Genomic DNA, 21,860 nt, shown 5'->3' with positions numbered 1-21,860 from the left:
CTGTGTAGTGAAGCCATTTTGTCTTTCCCGCTCCTTTATCGGTCTACACCCCCTTTCCTTTGTCCACCAAGACGTCATATCGGTTTAGCCCACTAGGGAATCTTCACTATCATTGTTAGTAACCAATATCTACTGTTTGTTTGTTTATTCATTTGTGATTATTTAGTTAGTTAGTAAATAAATGATTAAGCCAATTGGTGTATGGATGATTCATGGTTTAGGCTGGATTCGTACAGATAACCAAGAATTCTTTGAAATTAGACTGACGGAAGGTAATAATAATTCATTAATAGAAGAGTAATTGATCAGATATTAAAATATCTGAAGAGTTATATTCGGAAAATTCTAAATTTGTAATCTGAAGATTTTTCGTGGTGGCCCGATTTCCTAGTTAATTACATTTACATGATTAATTTAATCACTTAATAATAATTACAGAGAATTGATTTGATAAAATAACAGTCTTCACCTTTAATTATACTAAAGACACGACACTATTTGTGTTGTGTTATGTCCCCTATATGAATACGTACCAAGTGTCTTGCAGTGTTGTGTAACCTGGAGACCATACCGTGAGGACGTGATAGGTGTCGTTGTGTGAACTGTACTCTCAACACCAACATGGACCCTGCTAAGATTTCTACCGATCTCATGGAAATATACACATGTCCATGGTACATAAGCCAGCTTTAATCAGCGTTTCCACACACACACCCTACAGTAACAGTGCTTGAATTATTCAAAGCTGCTTTACAGTGAGGTCTATATTAAATCTTAACCTAAGCAACAACAAATCCTGTCTAGACAATTTCCTGGAGGAACTTTTCAGAGGGAAAAGTGTATAAACTCTGTTGTACATCCATCATTCTATGCGTGCCTGAATAGCATCTACAGTACACAACATTCTGTATTAAATCAAGGGGAAACTGCATGCCAATAGTTTGTGGTATGATGTTTGGCATATGGTTAAGCTATTGAAGCACCAATACAGACAGTTGTATAGTTTTAATAATGTCACTACATGACCATGGTCGGATCATCATTAATTTATCATTTGATACCCTGATGAAGACAGCTTGGCTGTCGAAACGTTGGTAATTAAATTATTGCATCTGAGCTCCTAGAGTGTGCGACTCTACTTCTACTCCGCTAGCCAGCACCTCGTCTTAACAGGTGTGCGTTTATTTTTATTCTAGACGGATCATCATTTATAGCTACCAAGCTTGTCAACAATTATAACAGCCATTGTTATTATACCACAATGAAGTACCCCAAAAAAATTCTGAACAAATGGTTAACCTGCACCTTGTTTGAAATAAATGTAAATATCTGATTACAGATGACAAGAGGAGCTGTTTGCATAGAATATTGTCTGGTTTCATCATTTGTTTAATTTATGGTAACACTTTACAACACAGAATAAAGTGGTAAGAACATGGTAATAGTATAGTTTCTTATAGCAACTTCTCACATCTAACAAAGTGACATTCCTGAGTTATACCTGCTATGCTACCTGTAACCTGTGCCCTATTGAAGCCCATGTATCAGGTATGAAGGTAAGACCCAGATGCAGACAACGTCGAATTAACAATGGTTTAATAATCTAACAGGGGCCGGCAATATAGGTTAAGGCAGGCAGGGGTAAGTAAACCAGAGGTGGGGCAAAGGTACAGGTCGGCAGGCAGGCTCAGGGGCAGGCAGAGTGGTCAGGCAGGCAGGCTCAGGGGCAGGCAGAGTGGTCGGCAGGCAGGCTCAGGGTCAGGGGCAGGCAGAGTGGTCAGGCAGGCAGGCTCAGGGGCAGGCAGAGTGGTCAGGCAGGCGGGCTCAGAGTCAGGCAGAGTGGTCGGCAGGCAGGCTCAGGGTCAGGCAGAGTGGTCGGCAGGCAGGCTCAGGGTCAGGGGCAGGCAGAGTGGTCAGGCAGGCAGGCTCAGGGGCAGGCAGAGTGGTCAGGCAGGCGGGCTCAGAGTCAGGCAGAGTGGTCGGCAGGCAGGCTCAGGGTCAAGGGCAGGCAGAGTGGTCAGGCAGGCAGGCTCAGGGGCAGGCAGAGTGGTCAGGCAGGCGGGCTCAGAGTCAGGACAGGCAAGAGTCAAAACCGGAGGGCGAGAAAAGAGAGACTGGGAAAATCAGGAGCTGAGACACAAAACCACTGGTTGACTTGACAAACAAGACAAACTGGCAACAGACGAACAGAAAACACAGGTATAAATACACAGGGGATAATTGGGAAGATGGGTGACAACTGGAGGGGGGTGGAGACAATCACAAAGACAGGTGAAACAGATCAGGGTGTGACACCATGACCTTAAATAAAACCTGTTGACAGAGGGAAGGGCTGTGAGGAACCTGTAGGAGACCTACGTAGTAACAACCTGTTGACACGCATCCAGTTGTAGCCAGCTGACCCTGCAATGGTTGCCCTCTGGAAGACAGACACATTGCTGGAAGGCTCTGAGTGCTTCTGGACATAGGCAGGCTGTGTGTTTATAATGAGCTGGGATTCACGCAATGTCAGGGGAGGAGATATATTACTTTTACAAAGATGGACACCCCCATGCTCTTATCCACAGCATAACTGACCTGTTGCCCGAAGCTACCCTCCTGACTGACAGGTAGCTCCCTAGCCTGCCTCTTGTCCAGCCACAATGCATCAGAGGAGGACAAAGCAGGGGAAGGGGAGGCTCTAATGAAGCCACTTTACACTCTTTCAATTAAGTATATAATGAGTGGAAACAATTACGCACAATAACCCACTTGCCTTTCCATGGAAACGTATGGTATGGTAACCTATTGTCCCTATCCTCTGTCACCTTGCACAACATATGATATATGAGTTATATTGACACTGAGCTGTTTAATAAATAGTATCACACAGAAGTGGTCATGGAGTCATTGTAAGCACACGTGCAATAGCTTACATAATCATCTTGCTATTCATCTTGCAATTCATATCACACAGGCATTCATACTGTATTTTACTGAACTGTATACCACCATGGGACAGGGCCAATTAGCACTCTTCACTGCAGACTATTCTAAGATTTCTGCACTGTAACAGATCTGACGTGAAGGCTTCATGTAACAGATCTGACGTGTACAGTAACAGATCTCTGAGGCAGGAAGAGTCCACACTGTTCGACAGCATCCAAGACTTCCATGGTGATATAAACTATATATACAAAAGTATGTGGACACCCGTTCAAATGAGTGGATTCGACTATTTCAGCCACACCCGTTGCTGACATGTGTATAAAATTGAGCACACCGCCACGCAATCGCCATAGACAAACATTGGCAGTAGAATGGCCTTACTGAAGAGCTCAGTGACTTTCAACGTGGCACCATAAAAGGATGCCACCTTTCCAACAAGTCAGTTCGTCAAATTTCTGCCCTGCTAGAGTTTCCCCAGTCAACTGTAAGTGCTGTTATTGTGAAGTGGAAGGGTCTAGGAGCAACAACCGCTCAGCCTTGAAGTGGTAGGCCACACAAGCTCACAAAATGGGACCGCTGAAGCGTGAAGAGCGTAAAAATCTCACTAGCAAATTCAACCTGCCTCCCGAAGCAACGTCAGCACAAAAACTGTTCGTCGGGAGCTTCATGAAAAGGGTTTCCATGGCCGAGCAGCCACTCACAGCCTAAGATCACTATGTTCAATGCCAAGTGTCAACTGGAGTGGTGTAAAGCTTGCCGCCATTGGACTCTGTAGCATTGGAAACGCGTACTCTGGAGTGATGAATTACTCTTCACCATCTGGCAGTCTGAAAGACAAATCTGGGTTTGTAGGATGCCAGGAGAATGCTACCTGCCCCAATGCATAGTCCCAACTGTAAACTTGGTGGAGGAGGAATAATGGTCAGGGTCTGTTTTTCATGGTTCAGGCTAGGCCCCTTACTTCCAGTGAAGGGAAATCTTAACGCTACAGCATACACTGACATGCTAGACGATTCTGTGCTTCCAACTTTATGTCAACAGTCGGGGGAAGGCCCTTTCCTGTTTCAGCATGACATTGCCACCGTGCACAAAGAAGGTCAATACAGAAATGGTTTGTCGAGATTGGTATGGAAGAACTTGACTGGCCTGCACAGAGCCCTGACCTCATCCCCATCAAAAACCTTTGGGATGAATTGGAACGCCGACTGCGAGCCAGGTCTAATCAACCAACATCAGCGAACAACCTCACTAATGCTCTTGTGGCTGAATGGAATAAAGTCCCTGCAGCAATGGTCCAACATCTAGTGGAAAGCCTTCCCATGAGAGTGGAGGCTGTTATAGCAGCAAATGGGGGACCAACTCCATATTAATGTCCATGATTTTTGAATGAGATGTTCGACGAGTAGGTGTCCACATACGTTAGGTCATGTAGTGTATGGCAAATCATCATGAGCCATTGAGTAAGATACCAATCAGTTTCACGGTCTTATGTAACCACAGTTCACGTCTGGGTAAAGTCATGTATTTAAAACCTTAAGCATAGGCATTGGCCATCTGAAAGACTGGCATTGGCATTATCATTTGGAAGTAAATGAGTCCCTACTCTGCACAATTTGCAATACTCCCTTGAAAATTGATAAATAATTATCTTGCCATTTTTACTTGGCTGCTTGATAAGATGTGACTGTAGGTTAGTTCCATTTCATATGAGCAACATTGGAACCAAGTTCTGTCATTGGGATTAGTAGTTAATTGTAGAATATTAGCCTGCTGTTTGGATTATTGTTGAGTAATAAGATTGTTAATTATAAGGTTAATAAAATCCATTATGGATTGAGATCGAAAGATAGAGCTTTATTTGAGATGTACTTCACCTTGCATTTGTGTATAGCCACTCCATTGTGTGTATATCCATGATGGGTTTGGTGTCCCAATGCGCTTTAATGCTGAACTACACCTGACGTTGGTAGCCGCATGTATTGTAGAGTTTACCAGTAGTTTCCTTTCCAAAGAAAACAAATCAAGTTTGGATGAAGTACAAGGGAGGTTTTGCAACGCTTTTTAATTAGTCCTCGGAGCAGCGGACATCACCTCTGTTATCCTTCATTGGAGTGCACAGAAGAACACGACATAAAAAGTGAAAGGTATGGTAACCACAAAAAGTAAACTACATAGTTGAGGTAAGTTACATGGTCAGATGTTTGTATTACAAATCTCTGCTGTGACCTTTAAATACTTGGTTTGACCTGAAGGCATGTATGCCTACTTTTTATCTAGTGTGCCAATAAAAACATTTGTTTTACATGTTTGCATGTGTTTTGATAGACCACAAAACTTTATTTATTTAATTACTTACTACTTTATTTCGTATTCAACTCGAGGTAGAATAACTGGTGACCAGTTGAACAACGTGGTCTGTTGCTTTTATACAACGGATGCAGCCTTCTTTAGAATGACACTGCGGTAGACTTGACGATAGGTCGTATGGCAGGAATTGTGTAGTTTTCCTTAACCAGGTCAGGCGCAATGTGTTTTTTAAACTCAGTAAATACTTTCCCTATAGGCCCACTGCCATCAGGTGGCAGACGTGAGGTAATCGGGGGACCAGAGTGGAGAGTCAAAGAGAAACAGAACTCGATAACCCCTATTCTTATCCCTCAGCTGCATGGTTCTGTATTTCAGAGAGGTGGTGTGAGGTAATACAAGGCCCGCCCCACTGTGTGCTTTTCCAATGTGGCATTTACCGTTAAAATAAACAGGGTGAATGGATCTCAAAGAGCCATGCAGCAGCAGCGCGCGCCACCTGCATGTGTGCTTATTTTCATGATGCAAATAGCACCTATTATAAAACACATATTCTATTCCCCTATTATGAAGGTTTCAATTTAATCCACGTATAGAACGTATTGCTTATGATGACTATCAGTCAGTTGTTGTGAAGTTCCCAATTGCCAAGAGGTCATTGCGTCATGACGCAAAATAAATAGACAAAAAAGTTGGATGACTAATCAGGGACACATTTGTTTGTACTAAAACCACTTAATTAAAAAAAAAATGTAATCTTGCATTTTCAGCAAAAAAATCTCAACGTGCTCTGAGAAAGGGCTACCGCTTATGCGGAAAATGTACTTATAGGCCTACTGAACAAATAGCTTAGTTGTAATAGCACGCCCGATATGGTGACGAAACGGTTAAGTTAAACATGGTGTCTGTAAAATAAGCCCTTGCCCCTCTCTGTGCATGCGTAGACAAACTAATTATATGAAAGTGAGTGCCTACATTACCACTCCAAGTAGTTCACCTGAATTTCACTATGGAGATGTGGTGCGCAACTCCCTGACAGAATCAAGTGTGTACAAAACATCACCCGTACCCCAGCATCACTTAGATTACATTTTTACTGAAGTGACAAATTTACGAAGTGTTTTGTGTAGTTGCGATACTTTTTGCCATGGAGAGGTTTTATTTTCTACTTTTTTGCCTGCTTTATGTTCTGGTTAGTTTAAGCACTGGACAGCACCATTTACGTGCGCGAATGGGGCCATGGAGACACAGAATCCAATGGGAGAACAACGGTCGGATGTATAGTTTACTCAGCACGGGGTCTGAATATCTCGCACCGGCACAGGCGAGGAAACTACCTGCTCAGCTCTATCTGACCACCAATAATGATTTCTATATACGTCACCCACCTACCCCGAGGGACACGGTGCCGGTGGCGGGATACCCAGGAGCGCGTCCCCCTCCCCAAGGAGGCACCGGTTCCACTTCCAACGGTACTGATTCCGGGGCTCTCCAGGAGTTCTCAGGCAGTGGGATACCGAGGGGAGGACGAAACACTACTCGGGTTGATGTCAGCCTGCCGGTTCGGCGACAGGTCTCTGTGTCACCGGTCAGAAGCGCAGAGAAGGCGCATGATCAGGGCACGAGCCAAGCGCGAAATGAGACCCCAGAAGCATCAGCCCACCCACCCACATCTGGCTACGTGAATAATTCCGAGGATGCAGACAACAGACAACGCGCCCAGCGCATTGCCCAAGCAGCGGATTCTATTCCCTCATCCAGACGCATTCCAGCTCCAGAATCAAATACATCTCCAACTGCGCTGAGTGCGCTTTCTAACAATGGCGTGGAGGCGCACATCACTCGCTCGCTGCCCCAGCAACCGAGGAGGGTTGAAAGTAATAATATGATAGGTGATTATGATGATCCCACGGACCCAAATAAAAACCACCAAAATTCTGTTTTTTATAACGGAAGAACCAGAGAACCTGTGCGTCTTCCACCGGGAACAGGCTATGGCACCAGATTATTTCAGAACGGTAAGGTAGACAGTATGTGAAAATTAGGCTAGCTTTTCTATATCTTATATAGTAGGGTGTTCTATTTTACCCAGGGCTATTTGCCATTGCATTATGCAGACATATTTTTACATCCAGATAAAAGTACAGAATATTACAAACAAAACATAAAACACTTCAGACTCTCTTGTTGATAAAAATACAATGTGGTAGGTTACAACAACCCTCACACACCCTTGTAAATCATACAGCTAACACGGATGGATTGTGATTCCTTTTCCCCAGGTCTCCCAGACCTTGTCCCTGACCCCTACTATATCCAAGCTGCTTCCTATATTCAACGGGTACAGATGTATGCCCTGAGATGTGCAGGGGAGGAAAACTGTCTGTCACGGTAGGAGTTCATGTTTTATTATTGATTACACATATCACTGTGTAAGATCAATACCACTAAAACATTTATATTGGCATCATCAATGTATTATTACACAAATTAATAATATTTGACATATACAGTCATTTGTTTGATTAGTGTTAGACATCAGGCAGGTTGTGTCGACCAGACTTCCTTGGCACTGGCCCATTTGGAAATAACAGTATGATGACAGTACCATACAATCTGGCAGCCGACCTCGATTTTTCCCTCTGTATCTCTGCTCTGCCAAGTAAAATAAACTTAAAATGAAAGGCTGTGGATTCCTGAGGTGAACGTTAAACTGTCCCAAATACACCTCAAGCCTCCTCCTCAGTGTCTTCTAAAGCATAATACGTGAACTGTTACTAACTTGTTATCAAGCTGTCATTAATGATAATTCAAATGACGGTCCATGCTCTTACCTGTAATAATTGGGGCCAGGAGTTTTTTCTGACCAAGAAAGTTATGGTCAGGTGACATTGTCAGGAAAAACTCCTGACCCTAGTCATTATGTACAGTCTGTTATTTGTATTTTTAATTTCTCTCCCCCAAGGTCAGCGTATCGACCAGGTGTCAGAGACATCGACTACAGGACTCTACTGAGGTTTCCTCAGAGGGTGAAGAACCAGGGGACTGCCGACTTCCTCCCAGTCAAACCCAGACACCAATGGGAATGGCACAGCTGCCACCAGCACTACCACAGCATGGAGGCCTTCAGTAACTATGACCTGCTGGATGTCATCACAGGCAGGAAGGTGGCAGAGGGACACAAGGCCAGCTTCTGTCTGGAGGACACGAGCTGTGACCCGGGAGTCCGCCGACGCTTCGCCTGCACAGCACACACACAGGTTCTGATAGTTTAATTGATCAATCGATCAACCAATCAGTTTGTTATATGTTTTTAATCACATGTTTGGTACAGGGATTGGGTCCTGGTTGCTATGACACCTACAATGCCAACATTGATTGTCAGTGGATTGACATCACAGACGTGCCACCAGGAAACTATATTCTCAAGGTAACACTATAGCCACTTTAAGGAAGAGACAGATATACAGTGCGCTACAAAAGTATTGGGGCAGTATTGGCTCTGTACTCCAGCACTTTGGATTTGAAATGATACAATGACTATGAGGTTACAGTGCAGACTGTCAGCTTTAATTTGAGGGTATTTTCATACATATCAGGTGAACCGTTTAGAAATTACATCACTTTTTGTACATAGTCCCTTCATTTTAGGGGACCAAAAGTATTGGGGGAAATCCACTTATATGTGTAGTAAAATAGTCAAAAGTTTAGTATTCGGATAGTCCTGAATTAATCGTGAATAATGATTGAGAAAGTTACAGACGCACAATATCATACCCCCAAGACCTGCTAACCTCTAACCATTACAATAACAGGGGAGGTAAGCATTTTTGGGCGTTATGATATTTGTGTGTCTGTCATCATTATTCAGAATTAATTCATGACTATCTGTAATCATGGTAGCATCCACATTAGTGTAGAAGTGTTTAGAAACATATTCTATTCTTATTTTACAATAAAAGTGACTACAAAATGACACAATACATTATTTCACATTTGTCAGGACTCCTCTTCCCGTTCGGGTGGCGCTCGGTGGTCGTTGTCGCAGGCCTACTAGCTGCCACTGATTCTTTCCTCCCCCTCCTTGTCTGTTTATTGGTTACACCTGTTATGCATTTGTGGTGATTAGATGTCCTTTATTAGTCAGCCGGCCCACCTGTTTCTTTGTGCGGGATTGTTTGTTGTAACATTTGTGTATGTTGGAGACGAACGTGTTTGTTCCTGTTCGTGGGTTTTTTCTGGACTGTTTTAGTCCCCGTGTCTGTTCCTGTTCGTGGGTTTTTGCTGGACTGTTTTAGTCCCCGTGTTTGTTCCTGTTCGTGGGTTTTTGCTGGACTGTTTTAGTCCCCGTGTTTGGGGCATTTGTTTTTTAGCGCCCAGTGTTTTGTGGGGTGGCCCATGTTCGCCGTGTGTGCATTAAAGAGCACTACCTTGAACTCTCTGTTTCCTGCGCCTGACTTCACACCCACGACACCCATATTGTGACAACATTCATTTCCATTGTGCACAAAATAATCTGAAACACAACCAAAACAAACAGCAAATGCATCCAACAAGTTTGTAGGGTTACAAGCTTAATGTAATCATTACGAGCTAGAAACATGGGACTAAATACTAAACTTTTGACTACTTTAATACACATAAGTGAATTTGTCCCCATAATATTGGTCTCCTAAATGGGTGGACTATGTACACAAAGTGCTGTAATTTCTAAACGTTTCACCCGAAATTGAGGAAAATACCCTTAAATTAAAGCTGACCATCTGCACTTTAAGCTCATATTTATTGTGTCATTGCAAATCCAAAGTGCTGGAGTACATAGCCAAAACAACAACAAATATGTGTCACTGTCCCAATACTTTTGGAGCTCACTGTAAACCAGATAGATACAGCTCTTTGTCACTGGCATTTTTCAGTTGTTCAAAACATATAGCAAAACTAGCAACATGTCATTGACCCGTCTTGTCTCACAATGTATCTCAGGTGACGGTAAACCCAGCTATGCAAGTGCAGGAGTCAGATTTCTCAAACAACATAGTGAAGTGTGACATCAGGTACACAGGAAGCTATGTCCATGCCAGGAACTGTAGGATCACTGGGTAAGTCACAAAGACTTTCTGTATATAATTGATATACACATTTAATTAGTGAGAATGTGAAATATGTGTTTGTTTATCATTGGTTTGTGTTGATTCTACAGGAGTTAACCCTAAATTGCTCTGATGGAGGGGACCATTTTCTGCTACCATATGCCTGCCAATGATAACCAAGCCAGACGAGTAACATGTATGGATTTGTATCAATATTTTTTGTTGAAGTCAGTATTGACACCTGTCTTTCCTTAAGCACTTTCTGGCTTTTTAAAATCATCCAATGCATATGTTCTTAGGTGTGAGCTGTGATGTACTTAGCTACAGTAAGTATTAAACAAGTTATCCTCTTTGTAATAAAGACATGCACGTTCTGCATGAAAGCAGCGGAGGTTGTATACAGTATGTCAAAGTTACAGTAGTATAATGCTAAGCTAAAGTGTATACTATGGTGCTGTGCAAACATAGACAGAAGTCTTCGAAAGGCCATTTCAAATCAAACAAATGTGTTTGTTTTGTGTCCCAAGTTGACGGTTATTCCAAGAAAGTCAATGGTGCTCTTGTCTCCTTTAGGCCATTTCTATTTTGATGGAGAATAAATGCAGTAAACCAGGCACTGACCCTAAAGTTTATGCTTATTGAAATGAGCCACACGTATGTACTTTATTTTTGTGATTATATGTACAATATATTCCTATGGATGGATAATAAAATGCATGGATTTCTTTGCATTCCTTTATAGATTCAAACTACTAAAACAGGCATAAGAACACTAACTGCTACTGTCAAACAGTGTATATACTGGGTTTAAAAATATATACAGTATATTTGGTTATTTTGTAATGAAAATTGATACTGTATGTTTTTCAGCAGTTCTTAGTTTGAGAATTTGTCTTTTGTAATAAAGTTTGCCTAAAAATGTTGAAAAATATCAAATATGACTGGAGCCTTATTCTAAACTCAGCAACAACAACAAAACATTTTTTTTTCAGGACCCTGTCTTTAAAAGATAATTCTTAAAAATCCAAATAACAAAACACATCTTCATTGTAAAGGGTTTAAACACTGTTTCCTATGCTTGTTCAATGAACCATGAACATGCACCTGTGGACCGGTCGTTAAGACACTAACAGCTTACAGACAGTAGGCAATTAAGGTCACAGTTATGAAAACTTAGGACACTAAAGAGGCCTTTCTGCTGACTCTGAAAAACACCAAAGAAAGATCCCCAGGGTCCCTGCTCATCTGCGTGAACCTGCCTTAGGCATGCTGCAAGGAGGCATGAGGACTGCAGATGTGGCCAGATGTACCAGACAGGACTGGCAAAAAGTGCTCTTTTCTGACGAGTCGTGGTTTTGTTTCACCAGGGGTGATGGTCGGATTCGCGTTCATTGTCGAAGGAATGAGCGTTACATCGAGGCCTGTACTCTGAAGCGGGACCGATTTGGAGGTGGAGGGTCCATCATGGTCTGGGGCGTTGTGTCACAGCATCATCGTACTGAGCTTGTTGTCATTGCAGGCAATCTCAACGCTGTGCGTTACAGGGAAGACATCCTCCTGCCTCATGTGGTACCCTTCCTGCAGGCTCATCCTGACATGACCCTCCAGCATGACAATGCCACCAGCCATACTGCTCGTTCTGTGCGTGAATTCCTGCAAGCCAGGAATGTCAGTGTTCTGACATGGCCAGCAAAGAGCCCGGATCTCAATCCCATTGAGCACGTCTGGGACCTGTTGGATCGGAGGGTGAGGGCTAGGGCCATTCCCCCCAGAAATGTCCGGGAACTTGCAGGTGCCTTGGTGGAAGAGTGGGGTAACATCTCACAGCAAGAACTGGCAAATCTGGTGCAGTCCATGAGGAGGAGATGCACTGCAGTACTTAATACAGCTCGTGTCCACACCAGATAGTGAATGTTACTTTTGATTTTGAACCCCCACCCCCCCTTTGTTCAGGGACACATTATTCCATTTCTGTTAGTCACATGTCTGTGGAACTTGTTCAGTTTATGTCTCAGTTGTTGAATCTTGTTATGTTCATACAAATATTTACACATGTTAAGTTTGCTGAAAATGAACACAGTTGACAGTGAGAGAACGTTTCTTTTATAAGAACCAACGCTGATGATGAGAAGCAGGTACGTCTCCGGAGTCTTTCTTTTTACCAACGCAGTTAAGCCAAAACCACGCTCCGTTATTCAGAGAGGCGTTCTACTACGTTCCCATTGGCTAGCTAGCGTTGTCTCACTCACAGGCGATCAGCGCAGAGACAGTGACCTTCCAAGGTAAGGATGGAAAGTGTAATTTAACAATTATTTGCCTACCATAACGCAGGCCTATTATTATCATGTTTGGTAACATTTGCCCATTTTTTTTTCTTCAGAGTTTCAATGAGTTGTAAAAATGCCTCAGAGAACTCTGCTGAATTGCCTAAATTGAAGGTCAGCTAAGTTAACGTAGGCTACTTAATATTACTAGCTAGGTATTTGAAGTTGTTATATTATCATTAGTAGTCTATTATCAGGTAAAAGCATATACATATTATTCCTAATTCCTCAAATATTTATTAGCTAATCATTCAGGTGAATATGCTATGCTACAGCCATTGAATCTGTCTTTGAGTGTTAACGAACATTAATGGCTAGCTTGGTCCAAGATATTGTTATTATATTTTTCAATCTTGAAATACCAGGGCAAATGTTATTAATCAGTGACTGAAATTTCGCACCAGGTGATACTCACTTCTGGACTTGAAGAGCACTTAAAGCGTTGTAGAATGCCCCTCTGAATAACAGGGTGTGGTTTTGACTTAACTGCATTGGGAAAAAGAAAGACGCGGAATGGAGAGTGAACATTTAATTAGCACAGACATGGAACAGGACAGGAACAGCGTCAGAACAGGTGATTGAGTCCAGGTGAGTCCAATGATTCACTGTTGTGTGTGATGAGGGAAGCAGGTGTGCGTAATGATGGTGGCAGGAGTGCGTTTAACTCAAGCTGAGCTCAAAACCATTTGAGGGCAGAGAAGTTGATTTCTTAAATTATTTAAGAAAACACGGCATGCCTCAGAAATGTATGAAATTATCTAACTTAGCACATTGTGTTTCTTGGAAAGGGTAAGAAAAATGAAAGGCTTGAGCGTGGAAGCTGCTCTTGCTTGTGTTTTGCCATGTCAGTATGTCATTAAAGCTGTCTAGAGGACCCACTCCCCTGGTGTCAACTCCATGTCAAGTGCTTCTTGAAATGTGTTTACATTCAGCCGCAGTGTTAACCAGAGCCTCTGTCTGATGGGTCCCATTCAGGAATGGAAAAGGTTTAACGAGTTCCGAATACCCTAAGAATTATTAATGATAACAATTTGGGTGAGGTAATGTAACAGGTCGTGCCTGTTCTTGAGTTTATAACAGGGGAATACTGAGCATGAGTTAAATTGAAAGGACTACACGTTAAGCACATTGCCTCATGTCCTTGTCATCTTAAACATGCCATGGAAATAAAAGAGGCTCCGATTTGTTCAGCTGGATGGAGCTCATTTATTAAAGGCAAATGGTCTATGGAATGGCTCTGTTGCCACTGCTTAACTTGCTCCATGAAAAGACCTGCACCATGAAAAACCAATAAACACATCCCCTTTAAGAACTTGACAAGAGGAAATACCTCTGTAGTATTTATGATAACCTTCTTTCAAAGATGTGGAGGTCACAGAGTACATCTAGTATCACCCCATATCCTTAGTGAAACAGTGAAAAGCTACTTATTTTTATCATTAACCCTATTTTGTAACAAACCATCCTTCAAGAAACACATGAATAAGTATAAGGGTTACTCACTCTCGATGGGTACATAGGGAAACTAACTGTATGCTTGAACTCCGTCCACAAACCACCAGAGGGATATTTCTGTCATCTTCCATCCAAAAATGGCCTCTCAGTTGTAGCTCACGCCATCTTTGCTAAAAACAGAGGTGCTGATGTGAATTGAAGTGTGACAGAATGTCAGAGAGAGAGAGAGCGATGGTGCCGGTTGTTTGCCCAGGGAGCCCAACGTGCTAAGTCTCAGTAATGTGCTACAGTTTGGATGTTCCAGCCTGCCCTTTGGGTAATGGCGAGGAGCAGAGAAATTTCACGGCTACAGTGTCAGCCAGGAATCAGGCCAGATAACTGCTGAGATCAGCAGCAGGACTGATCCATCCTTCACGTACTTTACTGTACACAGCCATCCCAGAGCAGACCAGACCTGGGGGAGACATTGGTCAAACATACAGTAGTGGTTACTATACTGTCAATGTACAGACAACATCCTCAAAGATAAATAATCAATATTTGGGCTTGGGCTAAATGGGTATACAGTACCTATGATAGGCTTGGGCTTTCAATAGGCTATTACTCATATCAGTAAGAATATAAAAATAAAAGAATTGCACCTTTTTGTAGAATATCTAGAAAACATGGAACATTGGGAACTCATGGTATTTTTAAATGTAATAAATGTTTCTTATTTGTTTCTTTAGAGTTAAACAGCTGAGTGTCTTATGCTTCAAAAAGAGAGTGTTTACTTGGGCAGAACAAGGGATTCTATTGGTTAAACCCATTTGCACATCAATATAGTTTAACAAGTAGCCTGTTTGAAATAGAAAAATGTGCACTTATTAATGTCCCTGTACTTTTCCTTCAGAGTCCCTGTGCAAATACCAAAGAGTCAATATGCCATCAGGGTCATTTATAGTCATTTTTACCGTGGTGAAATCCTGTTATTCTATTATTTTTGGGCAGGGAAGAGGAGATGGGTGGGGAGACCAGCAGGATGGGGCTGGGGCTGGTGGGGAATTCTTCAAACTGAACTGAAACTAAGGATCCTGTTATTTTTAGTTTATATACAGTCCTAAATACTAGTGTTGTTCCACATTTATAGCATACAAATGAGCGTCTGCCAAGAAGTCTCCCATCTGTCTAATACGCTCAATGAAGAGGGCCATAGAGTCAGGTGAGTGCTGCCCTTGTGTCTTGCTCATTCTCTTGCTCTCTCTCAGACATAGCAGGGTGCTGAAGAAGACACGCAGGTTTGTTATTGAGCTTGGACAGGAATACACTTGTTTAGAAATACCCTAATTGTTAGCTTTTGAAAGCAATAAGAAAGTGACTGTTCTTCTACACCCTTAAGCACAGTGTGCATTGTATTCTTGCCGTTCATTCTGTCACATCCTATGGCCCTCGCCATACGTCATCACCACATGAATCATGGACAAAGATCACAGTGAAGTATCCCTGAATTAGCAGTGCAGTTTCAGCCAGTGCACGTGAGGAACCTGAAACGGGCTGGCCTTCTATAGAGTGGAGGGAGAGGGGCTTGTAGGGGTGAGTGTATGAAAGTCTCAGACAAGACTTAAATAAACAGAGACGCTGGCCAGTGCAGATCCAGAAATACATACAGTCAACTGCTATACCACTGTTATTTCCTATTACTATAGAACCAGGGCAGATGGGTTCATAATGTTGAATAGTCTACTTTCACAATATTGGTTTTAACATTTTCTTTACATTAACACTTTAAAATATTTGTTTATATTAAAAGTGGTAGAATTCTTGCAAAGACCGTTGAATTATTCATAATTGACCTGTGGACTGTGTTTTGGTTTTCTCGATGACTTGTAAACACTAAAATACAATAATATTTTATCTCAATGAGATCAAATAACAAACAATCAAGTAAAATAGATAAATAACCATAAACAAAAAGGTTGAAACGTGTGTGTTCTCCTGTAGATGAACTTCAGAACAATCAACTTAGTCACCAGTGCAAGATGAGACAAGAAAACAGCCTCAGTATTTTTAGAAAATTGCGCCCTCGTGTGGTGAAAATGAACTATCGCAGAGAGATACTGATTGGATATTTAGATTTCTGCAGGGTGAAAAATAACAATAAATTAAACTGTTTAACCACATATGTGTTTGTATTTGAAAACATCAGGAAGTTTCGCGTATTTGAGAGCAAAAACGTGTTTTTCACGAATTCCCTCATCACAGTTCCCTGTGACGACACTCGGCAGAGCACTCGCATGAGTTATCGGTAAGTAGCAGCAGACCAAAATGGCACAAAATAACTTTGCATTTCTTGCTTTGTTGGTTGTAACGTCAACAGTTACATTGGCTAGTGCCGATGAACAAACGAAAACTGTGGAATTCAACGTAAAACCCGGCGGAATGGTGCACACGTTCTCTGAGAAAATGGTAAGCAATATAGCTAGCCACAACATCCAGCCAACAAACAGCATTGTACTACTAGACAGCTAGTGAAGTCGTGTATGTTGCATTGTAAGGTTGTAAGTGGCACAAATATGCATACGAATTGCCGAGTAACGTTATAATTCCCTGCAAACTATTTTGCTGTTTGTTCACATATGGTAGCCAATTCAAATAACAACCAAAAACATGATGGCACCGCTCACAAATTGAAACTCTATGTAGATAAAACATTTTTTCTGAAGTCTCTGGTCGTCGCATGATGATGAGGAAACGACCTCTGATATGTTGACACGTCAGTACCGGAGTACCACAAGGTACCATTGGTCTAGAATATATCCACATTTTCCGACAGAGACGCAATCCATGTTGTCTTTATGTTAAATCACAAATATTGAAAATAAAGTGCCCCGTTGTATTACAAATTGCAGATGTTTGAAATAATAATGAGCTATAAATTGTTTGTCTCCCAAACACCCGATTTGACTTCCAAATACTTAGGCTTACAAATAAATAATGTGTTTTGTCTTTTAATGATCATTCCAGTCTCAATTTAATCATCAAGAAAAATGTGCAGATTACTAATTCCTCCTACTTTCACAGAGAGAATATGAATGTTCATTCACGTATGCATCACAAGGGGGAACCAACGAGGTAGGTTGTATCCTGATCTAAGTGTAGGTTGTTTCAACCTAATAAATAGGACACTTCATTCTAGTCTAGAGTTGAAACATATGCTACCTGCAGTAAACTGATTCATAGGTTCTAGTGTGCAGTTTAAAAGTACATTCCAAAGTAGATCAACAGAAAGTACATTTTAACCTGTGCCATGCTACTCACATACCTAAAGAATACATAATCAAAATAATAATATAACATGTTTTCATGTTATGTTGTTTTAACAGCAATGGCTGATGAGTGTGGGCCTGAGCGACGACGACAGTCTGTTCTCCTGCTCTTTGTGGAGGTAAACTGTAATCCCTGGTGTGAGGTCACACTGAACAATCGAAGTTAGACTGCAGACATTTCCATGTACACTGAATGACTTATTCATTCAACTGTCACTTGGTGGTCATTCACCTGAGATATCTCAGGTCAATCAGTTCCAGTTTTTCATCTTGGCTTTGCCTAGTGAATAACTAACAGCAGAGTCAACAATTGTGCTTTATCTTGGCCATGTCACAGTTGTAAATGAGAACTTGTTCTCAACTGGCCTACCTGGTTAAATAAAGGTGAAATAAAAAAAATCTAATAAAAACATCAGTGGTGATTTAATCCCTATCTTCATTTGTGTTGATTTCTCTCTTCCTCTTTGTTGATAGACCCCAAGGGAAGTCCTACCTGTTTTTCACACAGTTCAAGGCTGAGCTGAAAGGAGCTAAGATTGAGTATGCCAGTGCATATGTAAGTATCCACCATATACAGATGGGTCATGTAATTTGCTCTCCTATCAGCATTTCTACATAATAATGCATTGGAGCACAATCTTTGCTAACATGTTTTGTGGTGTAAAGTAGATAAGGTATATGTCCAATGTCAGCATACGTCTTCTCCGCTGGTCTCCTGGTTCAAGTGCGCTTCTGTCTGTCTCAGTGATAATGATGTAGAACTGCATATCCCAATGAAAACATGTCTTCTACATTGACTGTATGTACCTACCTACACATTTTTAGACTTTGGTCTGTTTTTATCCTGATTAACTGGCAAGCTACAGTTGAAGACGGAAGTTTACATACACTTAGGTTGGAGTCATTAAAACTCGTTTTTCAATCACTCCATACATTTCTTGTTAACAAACTATAGTTTTGGCAAGTTGGTTAGGACATCTACTTTGTGCATGACACAAGTCATTTTTCCAACAATTGTTTACAGACAGATTATTAAACTTATAATTCACTGTATCACAATTCCAGTGGGTCAGAAGTTTACATACACTAAGTTGACTGTGTCTTTAAACAGCTTGGAAAATTCCAGAAAAGTATGTCATGGCTTTAGAAGCTTCTGATAAGATAATTTACATAATTTGAGTCAATTGGGGGTGTACCTGTGGATGTATTTCAAGGCCTACCTTCAAACTCAGTGCCTCTTTCCTTGACATCATGGCAAAATCAAAAGAAATTAGACAAGACCTCAGAAAAAAATTGTAGACCTCCACAAGTCTGGTTCATCCTTGGGAACAATTTCCAAAACGCTTGAAGGTACCACGTTCATCTGTACAAACAATAGTACGCAAGTATAAACACCTTGGGACCACGCAGCCGTCACACGACTCTTGAAGGAGACGCGTTCTCTCTTCTAGAGATTAACGTACTTTAGTGCAAAAAGTGCAAATCAATCCCAGAACAACAGCAAAGGACCTTGTGAAGATGCTGAAGGAAACAGGTACAAAAGTATCTATATCCACAGTAAAACGAGTCCTATATTGACATAACCTGAAAGGCCACTCAGCAAGGAAGAAGCCAGTGCTCCAAAACCGCCATAAAAAAGCCAGACTACGGTTTGCAACTGCACATGGGACAAAGATCGTACTTTTTGGAGAAATGTCCTCTGGTTTGATGAAACAAAAATAGAACTGTTTGGCCATAATGACCATCGTTATGTTTGTAGGAAAAAGGGGGAAGCATGCAAGCCGAAGAACACCATCCCAACAGTGAAGCACAGGGGATGGCGGCAGCATCATGTTGTGGGGGTGCTTTGCTGCAGGAGGGACTGGTTCACTTCACAAATAGATGGCATCATGAGGAAAGAAAATTCTGTGGATATATTGAAGCAACATCTCAAGACATCAGTCAGGAAATTAAAGCTTGGTCGCAAATGGGCTTCCAAACGAACAATGACCCCAAGCATACTTCCAAAGTTGTGGCAAAATGGCTTAAGGACAACAAAGTCGAGGTATTGGAGTGGCCATCACAAAGCTCTGACCTCAATCCCATAGAACATTTTTGGGCAGAACTGAAAAAGCATGTGTGAGCAATGAGGCCTACAAACCTGACTCAGTTACACCAGCTCTGTCAGGAGAAATGGGCCCAAATTCACCCAACCTATTGTGGGAAGCTTGTGTAAGGCTACCCAAAACATTTGACCCAAGTTAAACAATTTAAAGGCAATGCTACCAAATACTAATTGAGTGTATGTAAACTTCTCACCCACTGGGACTGTGATGAAATAAATAAAAGCTGAAATAAATCATTCTCTCTGCTATTATTCTGACATTTCACATTCTTAAAATAAAGTGGTGATCCTACCTGACCTAAAGACAGGGAATTTTTTACTAGGATTAAATGTCAGGAATTGTGAAAAACTGAGTTTAAATGTATTTGGTGTGTGTAAACCTCCGACTTCAACTGTAAATCAAAGCTAATATAGGGCTTTATATGGGTAGAGATGATAAAATAGATTGTCATGGCAACACACAGTACCAGTCAAAAGTTTGGACACAGCTACTCATTCAAAGGTTTTTCTTAATTTTAACTATTTTCTACATTGTAGAATAATAGTGAATATATTAAAACTATGAAATAACATATCTGGAATCATGTAGAAACAAAAAAGTGCTAAACAAATCAAAATATATTTTATATTCTTTGAAGCAGCTACCCCTTGCCTTGACGACAGCTTTGCACACTCTTGACATTCTGTCAACCAGCTTCACCTGGAATGCTTTTCCAATTGTCTTGAAGGAGTTCCCACATAGGCTGAGCACTTGTTGGCTGTTTTTCCTTCACTCTGTGGTCCAACTCATCCCGAACCATCTCAATTGGGTCGAGGTTGGGTGATTGTGGAGGCCAGGTCATCTGATGCAGCACTCCATCACTCTCCTTCGTGTTCAAATAGCCCTTACATAGCCTGGAGGTGTGTTGGGTCATTGTCCTGTTTAAAAACAAATGATAGTCCCACTAAGCGCAAACCAGATGGGATGGCTTATCGCTGCAGAATGCTGTGGTAGCCATGCTGGTTAAGTGTGCCTTGAATTCTAAATACTGTGGGGCAAAAAAGTATTTAGTCAGCCACCAATTGTGCAAGTTCTCCCACTTAAAAAGATGAGAGAGGCCTGTAATTTTCATCATAGGTACACTTCAACTATGACAGACAAAATTAGAAGAAAAATCCAGAAAATCACATTGTAGGATTTTTAATGAATTTATTTGCAAATTATGGTGGAAAATAAGTATTTGGTCACCTACAAACAAGCAAGATTTCTGGCTCTCACAGACCTGTAGCTTCTTCTTTAAGAGGCTCCTCTGTCCTCCACTCGTTACCTGTATTAATGGCACCTGTTTGAACTTGTTATCAGTATAAAAGACACCTGTCCACAACCTCAAACAGTCACACTCCAAACTCCACTATGGCCAAGACCGAAGAGCTGTCAAAGGACACCAGAAACAAAATTGTAGACCTGCACCAGGCTGGGAAGACTGAATCTGCAATAGGTAAGCAGCTTGGTTTGAAGAAATCAACTGTGGGAGCAATTATTAGGAAATGGTAGACATACAAGACCACAGATAATCTCCCTCGATCTGGGGCTCCACGCAAGATCTCACCCCGTGGGGTCAAAATGATCACAAGAACGGTGAGCAAAAATCCCAGAACCACACGGGGGGACCTAGTGAATGACCTGCAGAGAGCTGGGACCAAAGTAACAAAGCCTACCATCAGTAACACACTATGCCGCCGGCGACTCAAATCCTGCAGTGCCAGACGTGTCCCCCTGCTTAAGCCAGTACATGTCCAGGCCCGTCTGAAGTTTGCTAGAGAGCATTTGGATGATCCAGAAGAAGATTGGGAGAATGTCATATGGTCAGATGAAACCAAAATATAACTTTTTGGTAAAAACTCAACTCGTTGTGTTTGGAGGTCAAAGAATGCTGAGTTGCATCCAAAGAGCACCATACCTACTGTGAAGCATGGGGGTGGAAACATCATGATTTGGGGCTGTTTTTCTGCAAAGGGACCAGGACGACTGATCCGTGTAAAGGAAAGAATGAATGGTGCCATGTATCGTGAGATTTTGAGTGAAAACCTCCTTCCATCAGCAAGGGCATTGAAGATGAAACGTGGCTGGGTCTTTCATCAGGACAATGATCCCAAACACACCGCACGGTCAACGAAGGAGTGGCTTCGTAAGAAGCATTTCAAGGTCCTGGAGTGGCCTAGCCAGTCTCCAGATCTCAACCCCATAGAAAATCTTTGGAGGGAGTTGAAAGTCCGTGTTGCCCAGCAACAGCCCCAAAACATCACTGCTCTAGAGGAGATCTGCATGGAGGAATGGGCCAAAATACCAGCAACAGTGTGTGAAAACCTT

General features: G+C 41.8%; 2 protein-coding genes across 4 annotated transcripts in view; both read left to right on the top strand.

The window, feature by feature from the left end:
• The first annotated feature begins 6,234 nt into the window (after positions 1-6,234).
• On the top strand, positions 6,235-11,185 carry LOC110499862 (protein-lysine 6-oxidase). Its single transcript, XM_021576954.2, has 6 exons — positions 6,235-7,250; positions 7,515-7,623; positions 8,198-8,492; positions 8,567-8,662; positions 10,216-10,331; positions 10,433-11,185. The coding sequence occupies exons 1-6, from the start codon at positions 6,380-6,382 to the stop codon at positions 10,437-10,439; spliced, it is 1,494 nt and encodes a 497-aa protein (XP_021432629.2). The 5' UTR covers positions 6,235-6,379; the 3' UTR covers positions 10,440-11,185.
• A 1,912-nt stretch (positions 11,186-13,097) lies between these two features.
• Positions 13,098-21,860, top strand: part of mydgf (myeloid-derived growth factor) — a 12,361-nt gene continuing 3,598 nt past the window's right edge. The window contains exons 1-6 of one of the 3 annotated variants that reach the window (XM_036961058.1): positions 13,098-13,234; positions 15,231-15,302; positions 16,458-16,546; positions 17,162-17,212; positions 17,464-17,525; positions 17,881-17,962. In XM_036961058.1, the coding sequence (XP_036816953.1) occupies positions 15,281-15,302; positions 16,458-16,546; positions 17,162-17,212; positions 17,464-17,525; positions 17,881-17,962 (306 nt within the window). In that variant the 5' untranslated portion in view covers positions 13,098-13,234; positions 15,231-15,280. Of the gene's footprint in view, positions 13,235-15,230; positions 15,303-16,325; positions 16,547-17,161; positions 17,213-17,463; positions 17,526-17,880; positions 17,963-21,860 lie in introns of those variants that run through there. The other 2 variants (XM_036961087.1, XM_021576789.2) reach the window with 2 other exon arrangements.

Source organism: Oncorhynchus mykiss, chromosome 1 (genome assembly GCF_013265735.2).
Source record: "Oncorhynchus mykiss isolate Arlee chromosome 1, USDA_OmykA_1.1, whole genome shotgun sequence".
NCBI lineage: Eukaryota > Metazoa > Chordata > Actinopteri > Salmoniformes > Salmonidae > Oncorhynchus > Oncorhynchus mykiss.
The sequence above is the reverse complement of the archived record's forward strand: the minus strand, read 5'-3'. Positions and strand labels throughout refer to the sequence as shown.

Coding starts and splice junctions, on each gene's coding strand:
- LOC110499862 (XM_021576954.2), top strand. CDS start 6,380: ATGGAGAGGTTTTATTTTCTACTTTTTTGCCTGCTTTATGTTCTGGTT. Junction 7,251..7,514: donor CACCAGATTATTTCAGAACG/GTAAGGTAGACA, acceptor CCTTTTCCCCAG/GTCTCCCAGACCTTGTCCCT. Junction 7,624..8,197: donor GAGGAAAACTGTCTGTCACG/GTAGGAGTTCAT, acceptor CTCTCCCCCAAG/GTCAGCGTATCGACCAGGTG.